Source organism: Mastigoproctus giganteus, chromosome 14 (genome assembly GCF_048544385.1).
Source record: "Mastigoproctus giganteus isolate SK-2022 chromosome 14, ASM4854438v1, whole genome shotgun sequence".
Lineage (NCBI taxonomy): Eukaryota > Metazoa > Arthropoda > Arachnida > Uropygi > Thelyphonidae > Mastigoproctus > Mastigoproctus giganteus.
The window spans coordinates 77,588,541-77,604,659 of NC_143588.1; the positions used below are offsets into that span (position 1 = coordinate 77,588,541).

Below are 16,119 nucleotides of genomic sequence, written 5' to 3' on the forward strand. Positions count from 1 at the left end.
AGGGTGGCATTGGAGGCAAATTGCTGCTATGGATAAAGGGATGGTTGAGTGTTGAATATTTGCTGATGCTATCGACGAAGTATTAGGTGGGTCGGAAAACTGCTAGCTTGGGGGGATGCAAGGACTAATAGATTAACAGTAGCCACTGGCAGAGGTGAAAGTGATCCTTGTACTACTTCTATTGGAATGAGCAGCAGCCTGGAAAACAAGTTGCAGGATATTTCAGGGACTGCTGGGAGTCAACGCGGTACAAGTAAACACATGTGTTGTGTTAGGGTAGCTAAGAATAGGAACAGGTGCATGTATACTTGCGTGTACACCAATGCTAGGAGTTTGGTAAATAAATTTGATGAATTTGAGGTATTGCTCAAAACATCAAAGGCAGATATTGTTGGGATATCAGAGACGTGGTGTCACACAGATATAAGGAATGCAAAACTGGAATTTGGAGAGTACAATGTGTACAGAAAGGATAGACAGGACAGGAAGAGAGGAGGGGTTATGCTATTAGTTAAGAAACACATAAAATCCAAGGAAGTGAAGCCAGTCGACATCGCTGGACAGTGCAGTGTCGAGTCAGTTAGGTGTGACATAAGCATTGGGAGATCAAAATTGAGTGTAGGAGTGTGCTATAGGCCTAATGACTCTGATGAGTATAATAAGAAACTGTACAGGGAAATAGAGAAGGCCAGTAAATCAGAGAGTCTTATAATGGGTGATTTTAATTTCCCAGATATTGACTGGAATTTGTGGGTTGGTCACTCACACACTAGCAAGGCTTTTTTGGATTTATTGGATGATTGTTTTCTACATCAGCATGTTCGGGAGGCAACTAGATGGAGTAATACTCTTGATCTGATTATCAGTAGTGATTCTTCATGCATTAAGAATCTGCAGATAAACGAAGCACTAGGTGGCAGTAATCACAGTGTGCTGAAGTGGGATTTACTCAAAGAGGTAACTCCCATCAGGGGTAGAGGGAAGGGTTTTTGTTTTCGTAAAGGAGACTATGGTGGTCTGAGACAGTATTTAAATTCTATACAGTGGAACCAACTGATGATGTTACCAACTGCAAATTCAAAATGGGAAGCATTTAAAGAACTTATCTTGGAAGCTACTACGCTTTACATACCAACTAAGAAATATTGTTCAAGGTTTAGGCCTAAATGGATGTCAGATGAACTAATGAAACATATGGCAGAGAAGAAAAATGCATGGGATACATAGAAATTAATGGGTGACATGGAAGCCTATGATAGATATAAGGTGGTCTGTAACCAAGTCACAAAGGAGATTAGGCAGGCAAAGGCAGATTATGAGAAATCCTTGGCAAAGGATGCAAAGAAAAACAGAAAAGAGTTCTTTACCTATGTAAACTCTAGAAGAAAAGGGATGAATCACATTGGTCCACTGGATATTGATGGTTCAACAGTTGAGGATTCTGCTCAGATGGCTAACAAACTAAATTAAAATTTTGCATCTACATTCACACATGAGGAGTTATTCAGGAAGGGGAATGCCAGAGGTGAATTAAACTCTGGCAGTGAGCTAGATGATTTTGTAATAACTGAGAGGAAAGTGGAGGAGAAATTGTTGAGGATAAACATAAAAAAGGCACCCGGGGTGGGTGGGATATATCCAGTTATATTAAAGGAGGCAGCAAAGGAAGTAAGCAAACCCTTAGCTGTAATTATGAGAGCTTCTTTGGACTCAGGGGAAGGTACCCATAGACTGGAGATGTGCAAATGTGACCCCAATTCACAAAGCAGAATCCAAGGCTGACACAAGTAATTATATACCTGTGAGTTTAACTTGTGTTCCAGGAAAATTAATGGAGGCACTGGTTAAAGAAGCACTGCAGAATCATCTAGACAAGACTTCAGTTATAGCTCGGACACAGCATGGTTTTGTTAAGGGGAAGTCTTCCCTGACCAATTTGATTGGATACTATGATGCAGTCACAAAAGAACTGGATGCAGGGAATAACTTTGATATTATATACTTGGATCTTAGAAAGGCTTTTGATACTGTTGCACATGGAAGACTGCTGCACAAATTGGAGCAGTGTGGCATTGGAGGAAAATTGCTTCTATGGTTAAAGGGGTGGTTGAGTGGGAGAAGACAGAGTGGTAATCAATGGACACTGATCATCGTGGACTAATGTTATTAGTGGAGTCCCTCAGGGTTCAGTGTTAGGTCCATTATTGTTTTCTGTATTTATAAATAATATTGATGATGGTATATCAAGCTTTAATATCCAAGTTTGCAGACGTTACAAAGGTTGGCAGGGTTGTTAAGGACACTACTGACGCTATGCTGCTGCAACAGGATCTGGAAAAGTTGAGCAGATGGGCTGAGAGGTGGCAAATGAAGTTTAACATTGACAAATGTAAAGTACTACATATGGGAAACAGCAACCCCAGAGCAACGTATCAACTCTGTGGTACTACACTGACAGTGGTAGAGAATGAAAAGGACCTTGGGGTAATTGTGCAGGCAGATATGAAGTTCTCTGAGCAGTGCAGACGGGCTGCAAGAGTAGCTCATGGTGTTTTGTCAATGATATAGAGGAATTTTTCTAGCAGAGATAAGGAGATGATTATTCCCTTATATAAGGAAATGGTCAGGCTGCACCTTGAGTACTCTATACAGGTCTGGAGGCCTCATTTCAAGAAGGATTACAATAAGTACAGAGAAGGGCAACAAGATTAGTGAATGGAACAAAGAGTTGCTCTTACGAAGAAAGGCTTAAGTTTTGCAAATTACAGTGTCTGGAGACTAGGCACCGGCGATGTAATCTGATAGAGGTGTATAAAGCCTTGAATGGTTTGAGCATCCTCAATGCCAATGGGATTCTTCCTCTTGCTCAGAATAATCACCTGAGAGGGCATAAATTCAAATTGAGGAAAGACAGGTGTAGGACAGATGTGCCGAAATTTGCCTTTAGCCAGCGGGTAGTTGGTTGGTGGAACAGACTTCCATCCCTTGTTGTGGAAGTTGATAGCCTAAATAAATTTAAGGCTCAGCTGGACAGGTATTTCGAACGAATGGAGGTGTGAAATTGGAGCGGTGTTTTTTTTTTTTTTTTTTTTTGGCAGATGCTGCGTAAGCTTGCTTTCTTGCATCATAAGCCTCTACTAATGCTAATGCTAGATCCTCCTTCACTATCCATAATCGGCACAAATTCTGTTGTAGCATTGGAATTTTTCTTGATGTCATAAATTGTTGAAGCCCCCACATTAAACTCTTTGGAGAGATTTCCTAAATTTTCACTTTTTCTAATTCGATTAATAAATTCCTTTTTTTTGTTGCAATGTTAAAACTACGTGTTTTCTTCTTTTCGTTCCCATTTTACCTTAAAAATATGAGAAAAATAATAAATCAAATAATTTCTGGCCGATATTATTCTTACCGAATCTGGAGCTAAACTAATCTGAAATTCACTCATGGTTTTCGAGAAAACCCAGTAGTGTCTGTGATATTTTTCTAAAGCACATTTCTGAAGGTCACATAGAATTCTAGAGGTCACAACCATAAAACAATAAAAACAATTTGCAGTTTTTGGTTTATTGGGCATTTTGTTTGTACAATCTGTTATAAACAGGTAGTAAACTCAATATTTCGCTTATTATAATCAAAATTCAGCTTGCAAACGTGATCACAATAACTGGCGCTTACTATACTACAGTTAATAATAAAAAAAAAAAATGAAAGACCAGCCTTTCAAATTATTCTGGATAACTGACTTCCGCATAATAACCGACATTTTACTGTATTTAGAATTCTTTTGGTTAATATGTGTATATGAACATTGATATTTTTCCTTATAACAGAAAGAAAAATTTGAAATGATAATTGAAGTTTTTGATGAAAATAAAAAATTGATATTTCAGGGGAAGTGAGTTATCAGATGTTGGTATTGTGAGAAGAATGGCTTATGTGGAGGTTCTCTCTTTAAGGTATGCTTTTAGATGTTCTTAATTTGGAAAACTAGTTTTGATTTTTTTTACTTGTTTCACCTATAGTTTTAAACTTTAATAGACTGCTCTCTTACTACAGATCATTCTTTTAACAGTGCCAGGTGTAATTCTTTCTTAACAGACTGTATGTGTACCTCTTTTAAAGATGTTATTGGAGGTGATGAGCCTTGACTTCTAAGCATTTCTTTTACTTTTTTAAGATCAGTCATCTGAACTCCTCATATGTGATTCATGTTGAGAATAACATTAATCCATATGTAGTCACTTACCATTGTTATTAGTATTAGTAGTGGAAAATGATATAAGAAAGTGAGTGACCAACCCACAAATTCCAGTTAAAAATCCCCTATTATAAGACATTATAATTTACTAGCCAACTATTTATCTGTACACAATTGTTCATTGTGCTCATTCGAGTCATTAGGCCTATAACACACTCCTACTCTTATTTTTGCTTTCGCAGCGCTTATGTCACACCAAACAGACTCAACATTGCACTGTCCACCCATGTCAGCTGGATGCACTTCCTGAGATTTTTTTGTTTTTCTTAATTAACAGCATAACCCCTTCTCCCTTCCTATCTTGTCTATCCTTTCAGTACACATTATGCTGCCCAAATTCCAATTCTGCATTCCATTCCGAATTTGATATCCCAACAATATCCACCTTTGATGTCTTGACCAACACTTCAAATTCATCAAATTAGCATTAGCATTAGTAGAGGCATATGATGCAAGAAAGCAAGCTTATGCAGTATCGGCCAAAAAAAAAAAAAAAAACCTTCCATTTCACCCCTCCGTTCATTTGAAATACCTGTCCAGCTGAGCCTTAAATTTATTTAGGCTATCAACTTCCACAACAAGGGATGGAAGTCTGTTCCACCAACCAACTACCCGCGGGCTAAAGGCAAATTTCCGCACAGATATCCTACATCTGTCTTTCCTCAATCTGAGTTTATGCCCCCTCAGGTGATTATTCTGAGCAAGAAGAAAAATCCCATTGGCATTGAGGATGCTCAAACCATTCAAGGCTTTATACATCTCTATCAGATCACCTCGCCGGTGCCTAGTCTCCAGACACTGTAATTTGCAAAACTTAAGCCTTTCTTTGTAAGAGCAACACCTTTGTTCCATTCATTAATCTTGTTGCCGTTCCAGCAGCTCTACATCCTTCTTGAAATGAGGCCTCCAGACCTGTATACAGTACTCAAGGTGTGGCCTAACCATTGCCTTATACAAGGGAATAATCACCTCCTTATCCCTGCTAGAAAAATTCCTGTATATCATTGACAAGACACCATGAGCTACTCTTGCAGCCCGTCTGCACAGCTCAGAGAACTTAATTCTGCCTGCACAATTACTCCAAGGTCCTTTTCATTCTCTACCACTGTCAGTGTAGTACCACAGAGTTGATACATTGCTCTGGGGTTGCTGTTTCCCATATGTAGTACTTTACATTTGTCAATGTTAAACTTCATTTGCCACCTCTCAGCCCATCTGCTCAACCTTTCCAGATCTTGTTGCAGCAGCATAGCATCATTAGTGTTCTTAACAACCATGCCAACCTTTATATCATCTGCAAACTTGGACATTAAGCTTGATATTAGCATTAGCATTAGTAGAGGCATTTGATGCAAGAAAGCAAGCTTATGCAGCATCAGCCAAAAAAAAAAAAAAAAAAAACTCACTTCCACTTCACCCCTCTGTTCGTTCAAAATACCTGTCCAGCTGAGCCTTAAACTTATTTAGGCTATCAACCTCCACCACAAGGGATGGAAGTCTGTTCCACCAACCAACCACCCGCTGGCTAAAGGCAAATTTCCGCATGTCTATCCTACATCTGTCTTTCCTCAATTTGAATTTATGCCCTCTCAGGTGATTTTTCTGAGCTAGAGGAAGAATCCCATCAGCATTGAGCATGCTTAAACCATTCAAGGCTTTATACACCTCTATCAGATCACCTCGCTGGTGCCTAGTCTCCAGACACTGTAATTTGCAAAACTTAAGCCTTTCTTCGTAAGAGCACCCCTTTGTTCCATTCACTAATCTTGTTGCCCTTCTCTGTACTCGTTCCAGCAGCTCTACATCCTTCTTGAAATGAGGCCTCCAGACCTGTATACAGTACTCTAGGTGTGGCCTGACCATCGCCTTATACAATGGAATAATCACCTCCTTATCCCTGATGTTGATATAAATGATGTTGATATACCATCATCAACATCATTTATAAATACAGAAAACAATAATGGACCCAACACAGAACCCTGAGGGACTCCACTAGTAACATTAGTCCACAATGAGCAGTGTCCATTGATTACCACTCTGTCTTCCCCTCAACCATCCCTTTATCCATAGCAGCAATTTGCCTCCAATGCCACACTGCTCCAATTTGTTCAGCAGTCTTCCATGTGCAACAGTATCAAAAGCCTTTCCAAGATCCAAATATATAATATCAAAGTTATTCCCTGCATTCAGTTCTTTTGTGACTGCATCATAGTATCCAATCAAATTGGTCAGGCAAGACTTTCCCTTAGCAAAACCATGCTGTGTCCGAGCTATAACTGAAGTCTTGTCTAGATGATCCTGCAGTGCTTCTTTAATCGGTGCCTCCATTAATTTTCCTGGAACAGAAGTTAAACTCACAGGTCTATAATTACTTGTGTCAGCCTTTGATCCTCCTTTGTGAATTGGGGTCACATTTGCACATCTCCAGTCTATGGGTACCTCCCCTGAGTCCAAGGAAGCTCTCATAATTATGGCTAAGGGTTTGCTTACTTCCTTTGCTGCCTCCTTTAATATAACTGTATAGATCCCATCCATCCCAGGTGCCTTTCTTGTGTTTATCTTCAACAATTTCTCCTCCACTTTACTTTCAGTTATTACAAGATTATCTAGCTTACTGCTAGAGTTGAATACACCTCTGGCATTCCCCTCGCTGAATAACTCGTCATGTGTAAATGTTGATGCAAAATATTCATTTACTTTGTTAGCTACCTGAGCAGGATCAACAGTTGAACCATCGATATCATGTGGACCAATCTGATTCATCCCCTTCCTTCTAGAGTTTACATAAGTAAAGAACTATTTCCTGTTTTCATTTGCATCTTTGCCTAGGATTTTTCGTAATCTGCCTTTGCCTGCCTAGCCTCCTTTGTGACTTGGTTACAGACCAACTTATATTTATCATAGGCTTCTGTGTCACATGTTAATTTATATGTATCCCATGCATTTTTATTCTCTGCCATATGTCTCATTAGTTCATCTGACATCCATTTAGGCTTAAACCTTGAACAATATCTCTTAGTTGGCATGAAAAGCCTAGTAGCTTCCAAGATAAGTTCTTTGAATGCTTCCCATTTTGAATTTGCTGTTGGTAACATCATCAGTTGGTCCCACTGTATAGAATTTAAATACTGTCTCAGACCATCATAGTCGCCTTTACGAAAGCAAAAACCCTTCCCTTTACTTCTGATGGTAGTTACCTCTTTGAGTAAATCCCACTTCAGCACATTGTGATCACTGCCACCTAGTGGTTCGTTTATCTGCAGATTCTTAATGCATGAAGAATCACTACTGATAATCAGATTAAGAGTATTACTCCTCTAGTTGCCTCCCGAACATGCTGATGTAGAAAACAATCATCCAATAAATCCAAAAAAGCCTTGCTAGTGTGTGAGTGACTGACCCACAAATTCCAGTCAATATCTGGGAAATTAAAATCGTCCATTATAAGACTCTCTGATTTACTGGCCCTATTTATTTCCCTGTACAGTTTCTTATTATACTCATCAGAGTCATTAGGCCTATAGCACACTCCTAATCTCAATTTTGATCTCCCAATGCTTATGTCACACCAAACTGACTTGACACTGCACTGTCCAGCGATGTTGACTGGCTTCACTTCCTTGGATTTTATGTGTTTCTTAACTAATAGCATAACCTCTCCTCCTTTCCTGTCCTGTCTATCCTTTCTGTACACATTGTACTCCCCAAATTCTAGTTCTGAATTCCTTATATCTCTGTGACACCATGTCTCTGATACCCCAACAATATCTGCCTTTGATGTTTTGAGCAATACCTCAAATTCATCAAATTTATTTACCAAACTTCTAGCATTGGTGTACACGCAAGTATACATGCACTTCTTCCATCAAATTTATTTACCAAACTGCTAGCATTGGTGTACACGCAAGTATACATGCACCTGTTCCTATTCTTAGCTACCCTGACACAACACATGTGTTTACTTGTACCGCAATGACTCCCAGCATTCTCTGAAATACCCTGCATCTTGTTTTCCAGGATGCTGCTCATTCCAGTAGAAGCAGTGCAAGAATCACTTTCACCTCTGCCAGTGGCTACAGTTAATCTATTAGTCCTTGTATCTCCCCAAGCTAGCAGTTTTCTGACCCACCTAACACTGCCTCAATAGCATCAGCAAATATTCTTGCACCTTTTCTATTTAAGTGTATCCCATCCCTGTAGAAGCAGTCTCTCCTGTTAACAAGTACAGACCACGTTGAGAAAAATGCTTCCTCCTTGAGCCTTGCACAATCTTTCCATGGCCGAATTGATCGTCAAGGTTCTTATCATATACTCCCTCGTATCGTGTCTGGGCAGAATTGCAGACACTTTCAAATTCATCCCTAATTCACGGCTTTTTTCCAACAGTGACCTGTACTTGTTAAGTAATTCTGCCGGTCTCCTACTCTTAATATCATTTGTGCCAACGTGTACAACTATATCATGTTTTGTGCCCTTAAAAGATGATATCCGCTCTACAACATCATCAACCTTTGCCCCTGGCAGACATACCCTGGTCCTATTCTACCTATCCTTTTTACATACCATGTTCCCCATTTCCCTGACAATAGAGTCGCCAACAACTACTAGTTCCTGTGGGAACAACGCATCTGCCTTGGGGGGTTGCTGCTGTGTTGCGTGACGACCAAGTGCAAGCTCTTGCGTTGATGTGGGCAGCTGAGAGCTTGATGGACCCCTCAATTTAGATCCTTCGAGGGCATCCACCCTGTCCTTCAAGCTCTCATATAGGCCCATAACAACGCTGAGTTGTCGCCTGATTTCCTTACACTCCTTACATCATGCACACAGAATGACATCCCCCATGGCAATATCATGTCCCGTACCCGATTGCTCCACAAACATCAAGCAAGCAGTGCATTTAAAAGGCTGTGATTCAGAGGGCAACTGCCCCCCTCAGTTCTCCCCTGAACCACAGCACTCCGATTAGCTTGAGCCTTTTGCTTTGCTGCTCTGGTCTGAGTCATTATTTCGATTTAATTTCAATAAAATTTCAATTTCAGTACAAAATTATAACTCTAAACTTGTATCCCAACACAGTTATAATGCTATATATATATATATGTTTCAGTATCGAGTATTATCTACGAGTTCTGTTTATATAACTTCCGTATCAAGTTATGTGTTAATTAATTATGTTACATTTGTAAAATCTAAGTTGTTATATGTATTTAGTTAAAAAGCACAATTTAATTGAAAATGAAGTTTAACAAGATTAATAGATTTTACTGATTAATTTACAATATTATATTATATACTATACTATACTATACTATACTATACTATACTATACTGCTAACGCTATCTAGTTCGGGTGGAGCAATATGGTCTTAGTTACTAATGCTCCTAAAAACCAAATAACAAACAAACATATCTAGTTCGGGATATAACGTATCGTATAACAATGGCAGCAAGTCATGAACGGTAAATCTATGGACACTTAAGTATTAATTAACTTCCAAATCTCGCTGTCTCAATTCAGAATAAACTAAGGATCCTGACTAGGTCTATAAGTTACTTATAGAAAATATTATTAATTTTTTTAATTACTACATATAATTATTACTTTTTTATTTTTTATTAATTTATTTATTTTTATTTTTTATTTTAAAAAAATAATATTATAATATTAAAAATATATTATTTTATTTTTTATTAATTTATTAATTAAACTATTTTAATAATTAAATATTTTAATTATTAACTATACTTCTAGCATTGGTATACATGAACGTATACACACACTTATTCTTATTCTTAGTTACCCTAACACATCCCATATACCCACCTGTTTCACAATGATTGCCATCAGTCCCTGAAACCCCCAGCACCCCTCGCTCCAGGCCACTGTTTATTCTAATAGAAGTAGTGCAAAAATCACTTTCACCTCTGCCTGTGGCTACTTTTAACCTTGTAGTCTGTGAATCCCCCCCCCCAAGCTAGCAGTTTTCCGACCCACCTAATACTGCCTCGATAGCATCAGCAAATATTCTTGCACCCTTTCTATTTAAGTGTATCCCATCCCTGTAGAAGCAGTCTCTCCTGTTAACAAGCACGGACTAAGCTGAAAAAAATTCTACCCCTTGAGCCTTGCACATTCCCTCCAGGGCCGAATTGATTGACAAGACTCTCATCATGTACTCCCTTCTGTCGTGTCTGGGCAGAATTTCAGACACTTTCAAATTATACCCTCATATTATATACCTCATATAAGGTGTATACATGTTTCCACTGTGAGAATGTTTAAGTAAAATATTATCACATACACCTTCTTGCATCGCTCATTGTGGGATTATCTTCACAACTGGATTTTCATGTCTGCAATACCAGGGTAACTGCCCACCCGCTGATGAAAGGCCAACAAGCCTTGAAACGGTGCCGTCTGGGTGGTGGTGGTGGTGGTGCCCACCAAGAATAAGTAACAATAGTCTTCTCTTTTAGTGAAGCGCTGCTTATTCGAGGTAGTGCAATACATGAGAACTCATTGTGAAGGAAGAGCACAATATGAGATACAGATAAAATGATGCTCTTCAAACTACTAACGTAGTTTTTTGTTTAAGAGTTGTCTGTGGTGTGTTTAAACCAATATTATATAAAATAAAATGAATAACTGCAACATTTTAAACAATTAGTTGTTTACTTTGAAACGTAAATTACCTTTCAGATTACTTATATTAATTCAGCAAAGGCTTATTTTTAATAGTTTTAGTTCTTAATCCCTTTCACTTTTCAACTTAATGAATCCCTAACTTCCCTAACTTTACTGATCAGGAGGTGTGTACAGCAATTATAACCTTTCAGATTACTTAACACTAGTATAAACAAAATCTCACTGTAAAACAACTCCTCTAAATATTAGTCACTTCTTGTTCTGTATTGATCACCTGGCAACATGATAGCATTCCAACAATTATACAATCATCCAGACATAACACTTAGGCATCACAAAAAGTGTGCCACTGTTTTTGGTAACACTAGTAGCCGTTTTTTTATGCAACATCTTTCATAACATTAGAAGTGTGCTAATATTTATGGATCAGAAAAGTAGATAGCTAATATAATAATTAGGATCACTCACAATAATCAAGAAAGGAAGGATTATAACATGGTAAGTACAGGCAACCCTCGTATAACACTGTACTTCTACAACACGGTTTCACTTTAACACGATTGATAAATTGTAGAAATCCTCGCACAACATGGTAATTTTGAGTTTTTGTGGAGGGGGAAACCCTGCTATTTTGTTGGATGTAATTTTTAAACGTTTCCATTCTTTTTTGTGAATCCTTGCTGGTGACTTGCTAGTCGTTATGCAAAAAAAAAAAAAAAAAAAAAATTTTTTTTTTGCGAAATCCCCGTATTTTAATTTGTTGGAAAATCCTTGTTAGGTTTCTGTGCTATTGAACTTGTGTTTGTTTGAGACTATAAAAAATCGTGACTTCGAAGCATGCAGTTCGTGACTTTTAATGGTTTTGTAAGGTTATTTTGGTTTTTATTTGATCCTTTATAAATTTTTCCAAGTATGTATTACTAAACTTTGTTCTTAAGAACCATAATGGAATAATTTCTTTGTTGTGAATTAAATTCCAGCCTTAAATTAAGCCTAAGGAAAGTAAAAAAGCACTGCTCAAAAGAAACTTTATTTCTCTAGAATCAAAGGTACAGATTTTGGAACATCTTAAAAAAGGGGAAAGGTATCATACGTTGCAAAAAGTTTAAATTTAAATGAAGCAACAATCCAGACCATAAAGAAAAATGAACATAAAATTAGAACTGCTGTTGCTGCAGGATCTTTAATTTCCGCAAATATGACAGCTCGTCCCCGAGCGCCAATAATTGAGAAAATGGAAAAAGCACTCAAGATTTGGTGGAAATGGCATTGGAGGTAAACCAAACCAATTCAGAGGATGATAGTGCAGGTGAAAGTTTTAAGTTCCAAATTTTAAAATTCTTATTCTTTGAATGCAGATCCTTCAATGGAAAAGAGCATAAAGTTCAAAAGAGAGCTTCAAAAATGCTTAGCTCCATACCATGAAATTTAAAAGATCTATCAAGCAAAAGCAAACAAAAAACCCAGATTACTGATTTTTTAAAGAGAGCAGAAGATACACAATATCTAGATGCTGAAGAAGAAAATTGAGAAGGTGAAGATATTCTGCAACAGAAAACGTTCTTGTTTGATTGTGCTTAGCAGCCATGAAGAGGAAGAAAATTAAATGAATGTACATTATCTGACATGTGTGTCACAATTTGTAAGGTGTTTGCTTTCAGTTATTACTGTTTTTAATAAAAATTAAGTTTCCTATGGTTATAAAAAAAATGGTGTATTTTTGGTAGCTTTTGGAATGTAACCCGCCTTTTTGTACTAGTTCTTAGTCCCTTATAACACAGTTTCACACTACACGAGATTTTATAGGAACCTAACTACCGTGAAGGGTACCTGTATATTCATCAATCAATTTCCGATAGCCGACAACAATCTTCTCTGGGCCCTGGCGAAATAAATATTGCAGAGAACCTCAAACCTTTTGTTTGAGCTTCTCTGCAATACGAAAGATTTCATCTAGTTCTTTTACCATTATCTCTTTCGCAGTAACATTTTCATCTGGCTCATTTAAAAATTTGAATTTTTAAATGCAAGTCTGCATTGACTTTATTAGCTGGAGACAAACAAGTAACACATCTTCCAATGGTTGGTGGAACACACTGAGGTGGGCAGCAGGCAAACGTTTGTTTATTGCCCGTCCGACGTGCGGTAAGCTTAACGCGCAATTCAAATCTTTTTCAACTGTCACATGAAAACAAAAAAGATCGCGGTAACTGTAAATTTGCATTGTGAAAAGTGGTATAATTTTTTCAAATAGCGGTAACTGAAAAATGCGTTAATCGAACTCGCGTTATGCGAGGCCTGGCTGTATATTATTTGAAAACTATCATAAAGACAGCCTTAAAAATGGCTGAAATTAGAGAGTTTAATAACATTCTAACAAACCAAATTAAACAAATATATTAATTTAAAATTTAGATTTCTGTGTCTTTTCTTACACTGGATAGAGTATGGTATCTAACCATTTTTCACACTATCCTTGAAAGGCAACATAAATTACAGCTGGGTGACAGGTTGTTTGAGTTTATTAAAAACTTGGTTCCCAATATTGGTTCCCACTAAGTCTTTCCTACATGTCTATGGGTTAAATAAATTATTTTCTTAATTGATGCAAATAGAACTAATAGAAGTATTAAGAAAATGCATTTGTAACAATTGGGTAAGAAATTTTTCATTTAATGTTTGAGTCATTATTGTTGTAGTAGAGGATTTTAAATTTAAATATCTATATTTTTAAGATTTTATTATTTTTCTTAATGAGGTTGAATAATAAACGGGTGATTGACTTTTTAGTAATGCTGTTTGTTTAAATATAGTACAATACCAAGGCAGCTCTCAGGTGAGTCAAAAGTTGTTTTGCTGTGAGCATTAAGACTGTTGCATTATTATGTAGCTAAATCTTGCCAATCACAAAAATATAAGATAGGACAAGAAAGTTATACTTTTTATAATTTCATAATTGATGAGATTGATTTGGTTAGTAAGTATTTGCAGTTGTCTTTAAAAATTCAGAATAGTGTACTATCATTGAATTTCTTACACACACGCACGTTGGGCAGACTACTCAAGTTGTCTGCCCAATGCGTGCGTGCATATGTGTGTGTAAGATATATATATATATCTGCCTTCTTATTTCTGCTTAACATCACATACATACCTTTATTTTTTTCTTTCAGTGTTAATAACATTACAACACTGTCAGATTTTGCACATTGTAGAAATCTTCAAGAATTATATCTTCGAAAAAATCAAATTCGTGATTTAAATGAAGTGTCTTATCTTCAATGCTTGCCAAGGTTGCATAGCTTGTGGCTGGCTGAAAATCCTTGTGCTGAAGGAGAAAATTACCGTCTCACCGTTCTAAGAGCTCTTCCAAATCTCCAGAAGCTGGATAATATATGTAAGCTGGCTCAGAGAGCATTTTGTTAATTTTATTTTATATTTCATAATGGTTGTATTATACAATAAAACATGTGTAGACTGGTAGCTGTGTTGTTAAATAGCAGTAGGAATTAGTGTTAGACTTAAAGCATTGTAAAAATTCTCATATTAGTTCTTTAATGTTGTTTGAGTAAAATAGATAGGCTGATTGTGAACATATTCAACAATTAGTACACACTTGTGCCAAAATTATTTATTTTAAATTTATAAACACGTACACTATGTTACCATAAGTAGTGGAATACTAAGAAATAAGCACATTTTATTCAAATTGTTAGTTAGAATTATCAATAGATTATAATAGATTTTACAGCTGCTTAACATCTCAAAGATCTCCGGGAACATTGTACAATAAAAGACTGTTTGGCCATATGAGAGTTCAAAATTGACCAGAGAGACTGCATATTTTTACAAGAAATATCTGAAGAGTTGGTTGTGTTGGGTGGTAAAAATGTGGCCAGAGTTGTCAAAGAATCACTCAAGATGTCTGGGGTTGTACAGTAGTAATAATTAGTGCACATACTGTGCAAAGCACATTGCACCAACAGGGTTTTTGCAAATCAGCTCCTGTCCACAAACCTTTTATTTATTAACTTAGTACTCAGCAACAAATGTCATTCTCAGGGGAACTGTCCTCTGTCACAGTAGAAAAGAATTCTTTGGATCAACCACTGAAATGGTCATGAAAAATATATGCATATATACAATCATAACCCAGTTTAATATAATACAATAAAATATACAATAGCAGAAGCTTTCGAGACTGTAGTGTCTCTTTTTCAACAGATAATTTGATTTGTAGTAGAGGATTTTAAATTTAAATAATCAGTTGAAAAAGAGACACTACAGTCTCGAAAGCTGCTATTGTATATTTTATTGTATTATATTAAACTGGGTTATCATTGTATATATTTTTCATAACCATGGACCCCAGTACACCAGGCCCATTCGTTACAATGAAATGGTCATGTTGAAATCAAATGAAAAATAAGTTTGAGGCTTACATAAATGTTCCACTTTTGTAAACCAGCTTTGTGTGCTGATTTCAAATATGTTTGTTTTTTTTTTTTTTTTTTTTTTTTCTAGCACCTGTAGTCGTCATAATATGACTGCTGATAATATCAGGATAAGGTAACTAATACAATTTCATTACAAAACACACGAGACTGGTTACAATTATATTTTTATCACTTTTACACTCTAAATCCAATACACTTTATACACATAGTGAGATGAAAATAATACAGTACACTATTATAAAAAATATATGTACAATTTAAAACTGTTGTGTGTGAATGATTGTTGCAGTGCAACATCCAGCAGTAGTCTGCCAACATATGCACATTCCACAAACCTGAAACCTTGGTGGTGATTTACCATTGACTTAATGTCTTTCTTGATGGAATTGTTCCTCCTGCTTGTCGTTCATTATGCCAAAGTTTTCTGGAAAGAAGTCTAAATGCAAATGCAAGAAATGAAGTTTCAGCAACATACAACATCCCATTTCTTTATATGCATAAAGCAGTTTCTGAACTTCTCTTTGCATGTCAGAGGCCTGTGATTAACCAAAAAAGTTTCCACAAAACCATTTGAAAGCTTGCCATGCTTTTAGTTCTAATATAATGAGGCATTTTTTTAAGTTTTCATCCTTCAGAAGCTCTATGATTTGAAGCCCACAAAGATTCCTTCTTTCACTTTCTCAGCACTGATCTTTGGAAAATACTCACTTGAGTAATGAAATCATCTCAGGTTCATCTTATCCATTGTTTTC

At 36.7% G+C, this 16,119-nt stretch overlaps 1 protein-coding gene across 1 annotated transcript in view; it reads left to right on the plus strand.

Annotated features, from left to right (window-relative positions):
- LOC150075266 (uncharacterized) overlaps positions 1-16,119 on the plus strand; it is an 82,174-nt gene that overhangs the window by 38,773 nt on the left and 27,282 nt on the right. The window contains 2 exon segments of the mRNA XM_090388422.1: positions 3,894-3,959; positions 14,084-14,307. Of these exon segments, the coding sequence (XP_090244548.1) occupies positions 3,894-3,959; positions 14,084-14,307 (290 nt within the window).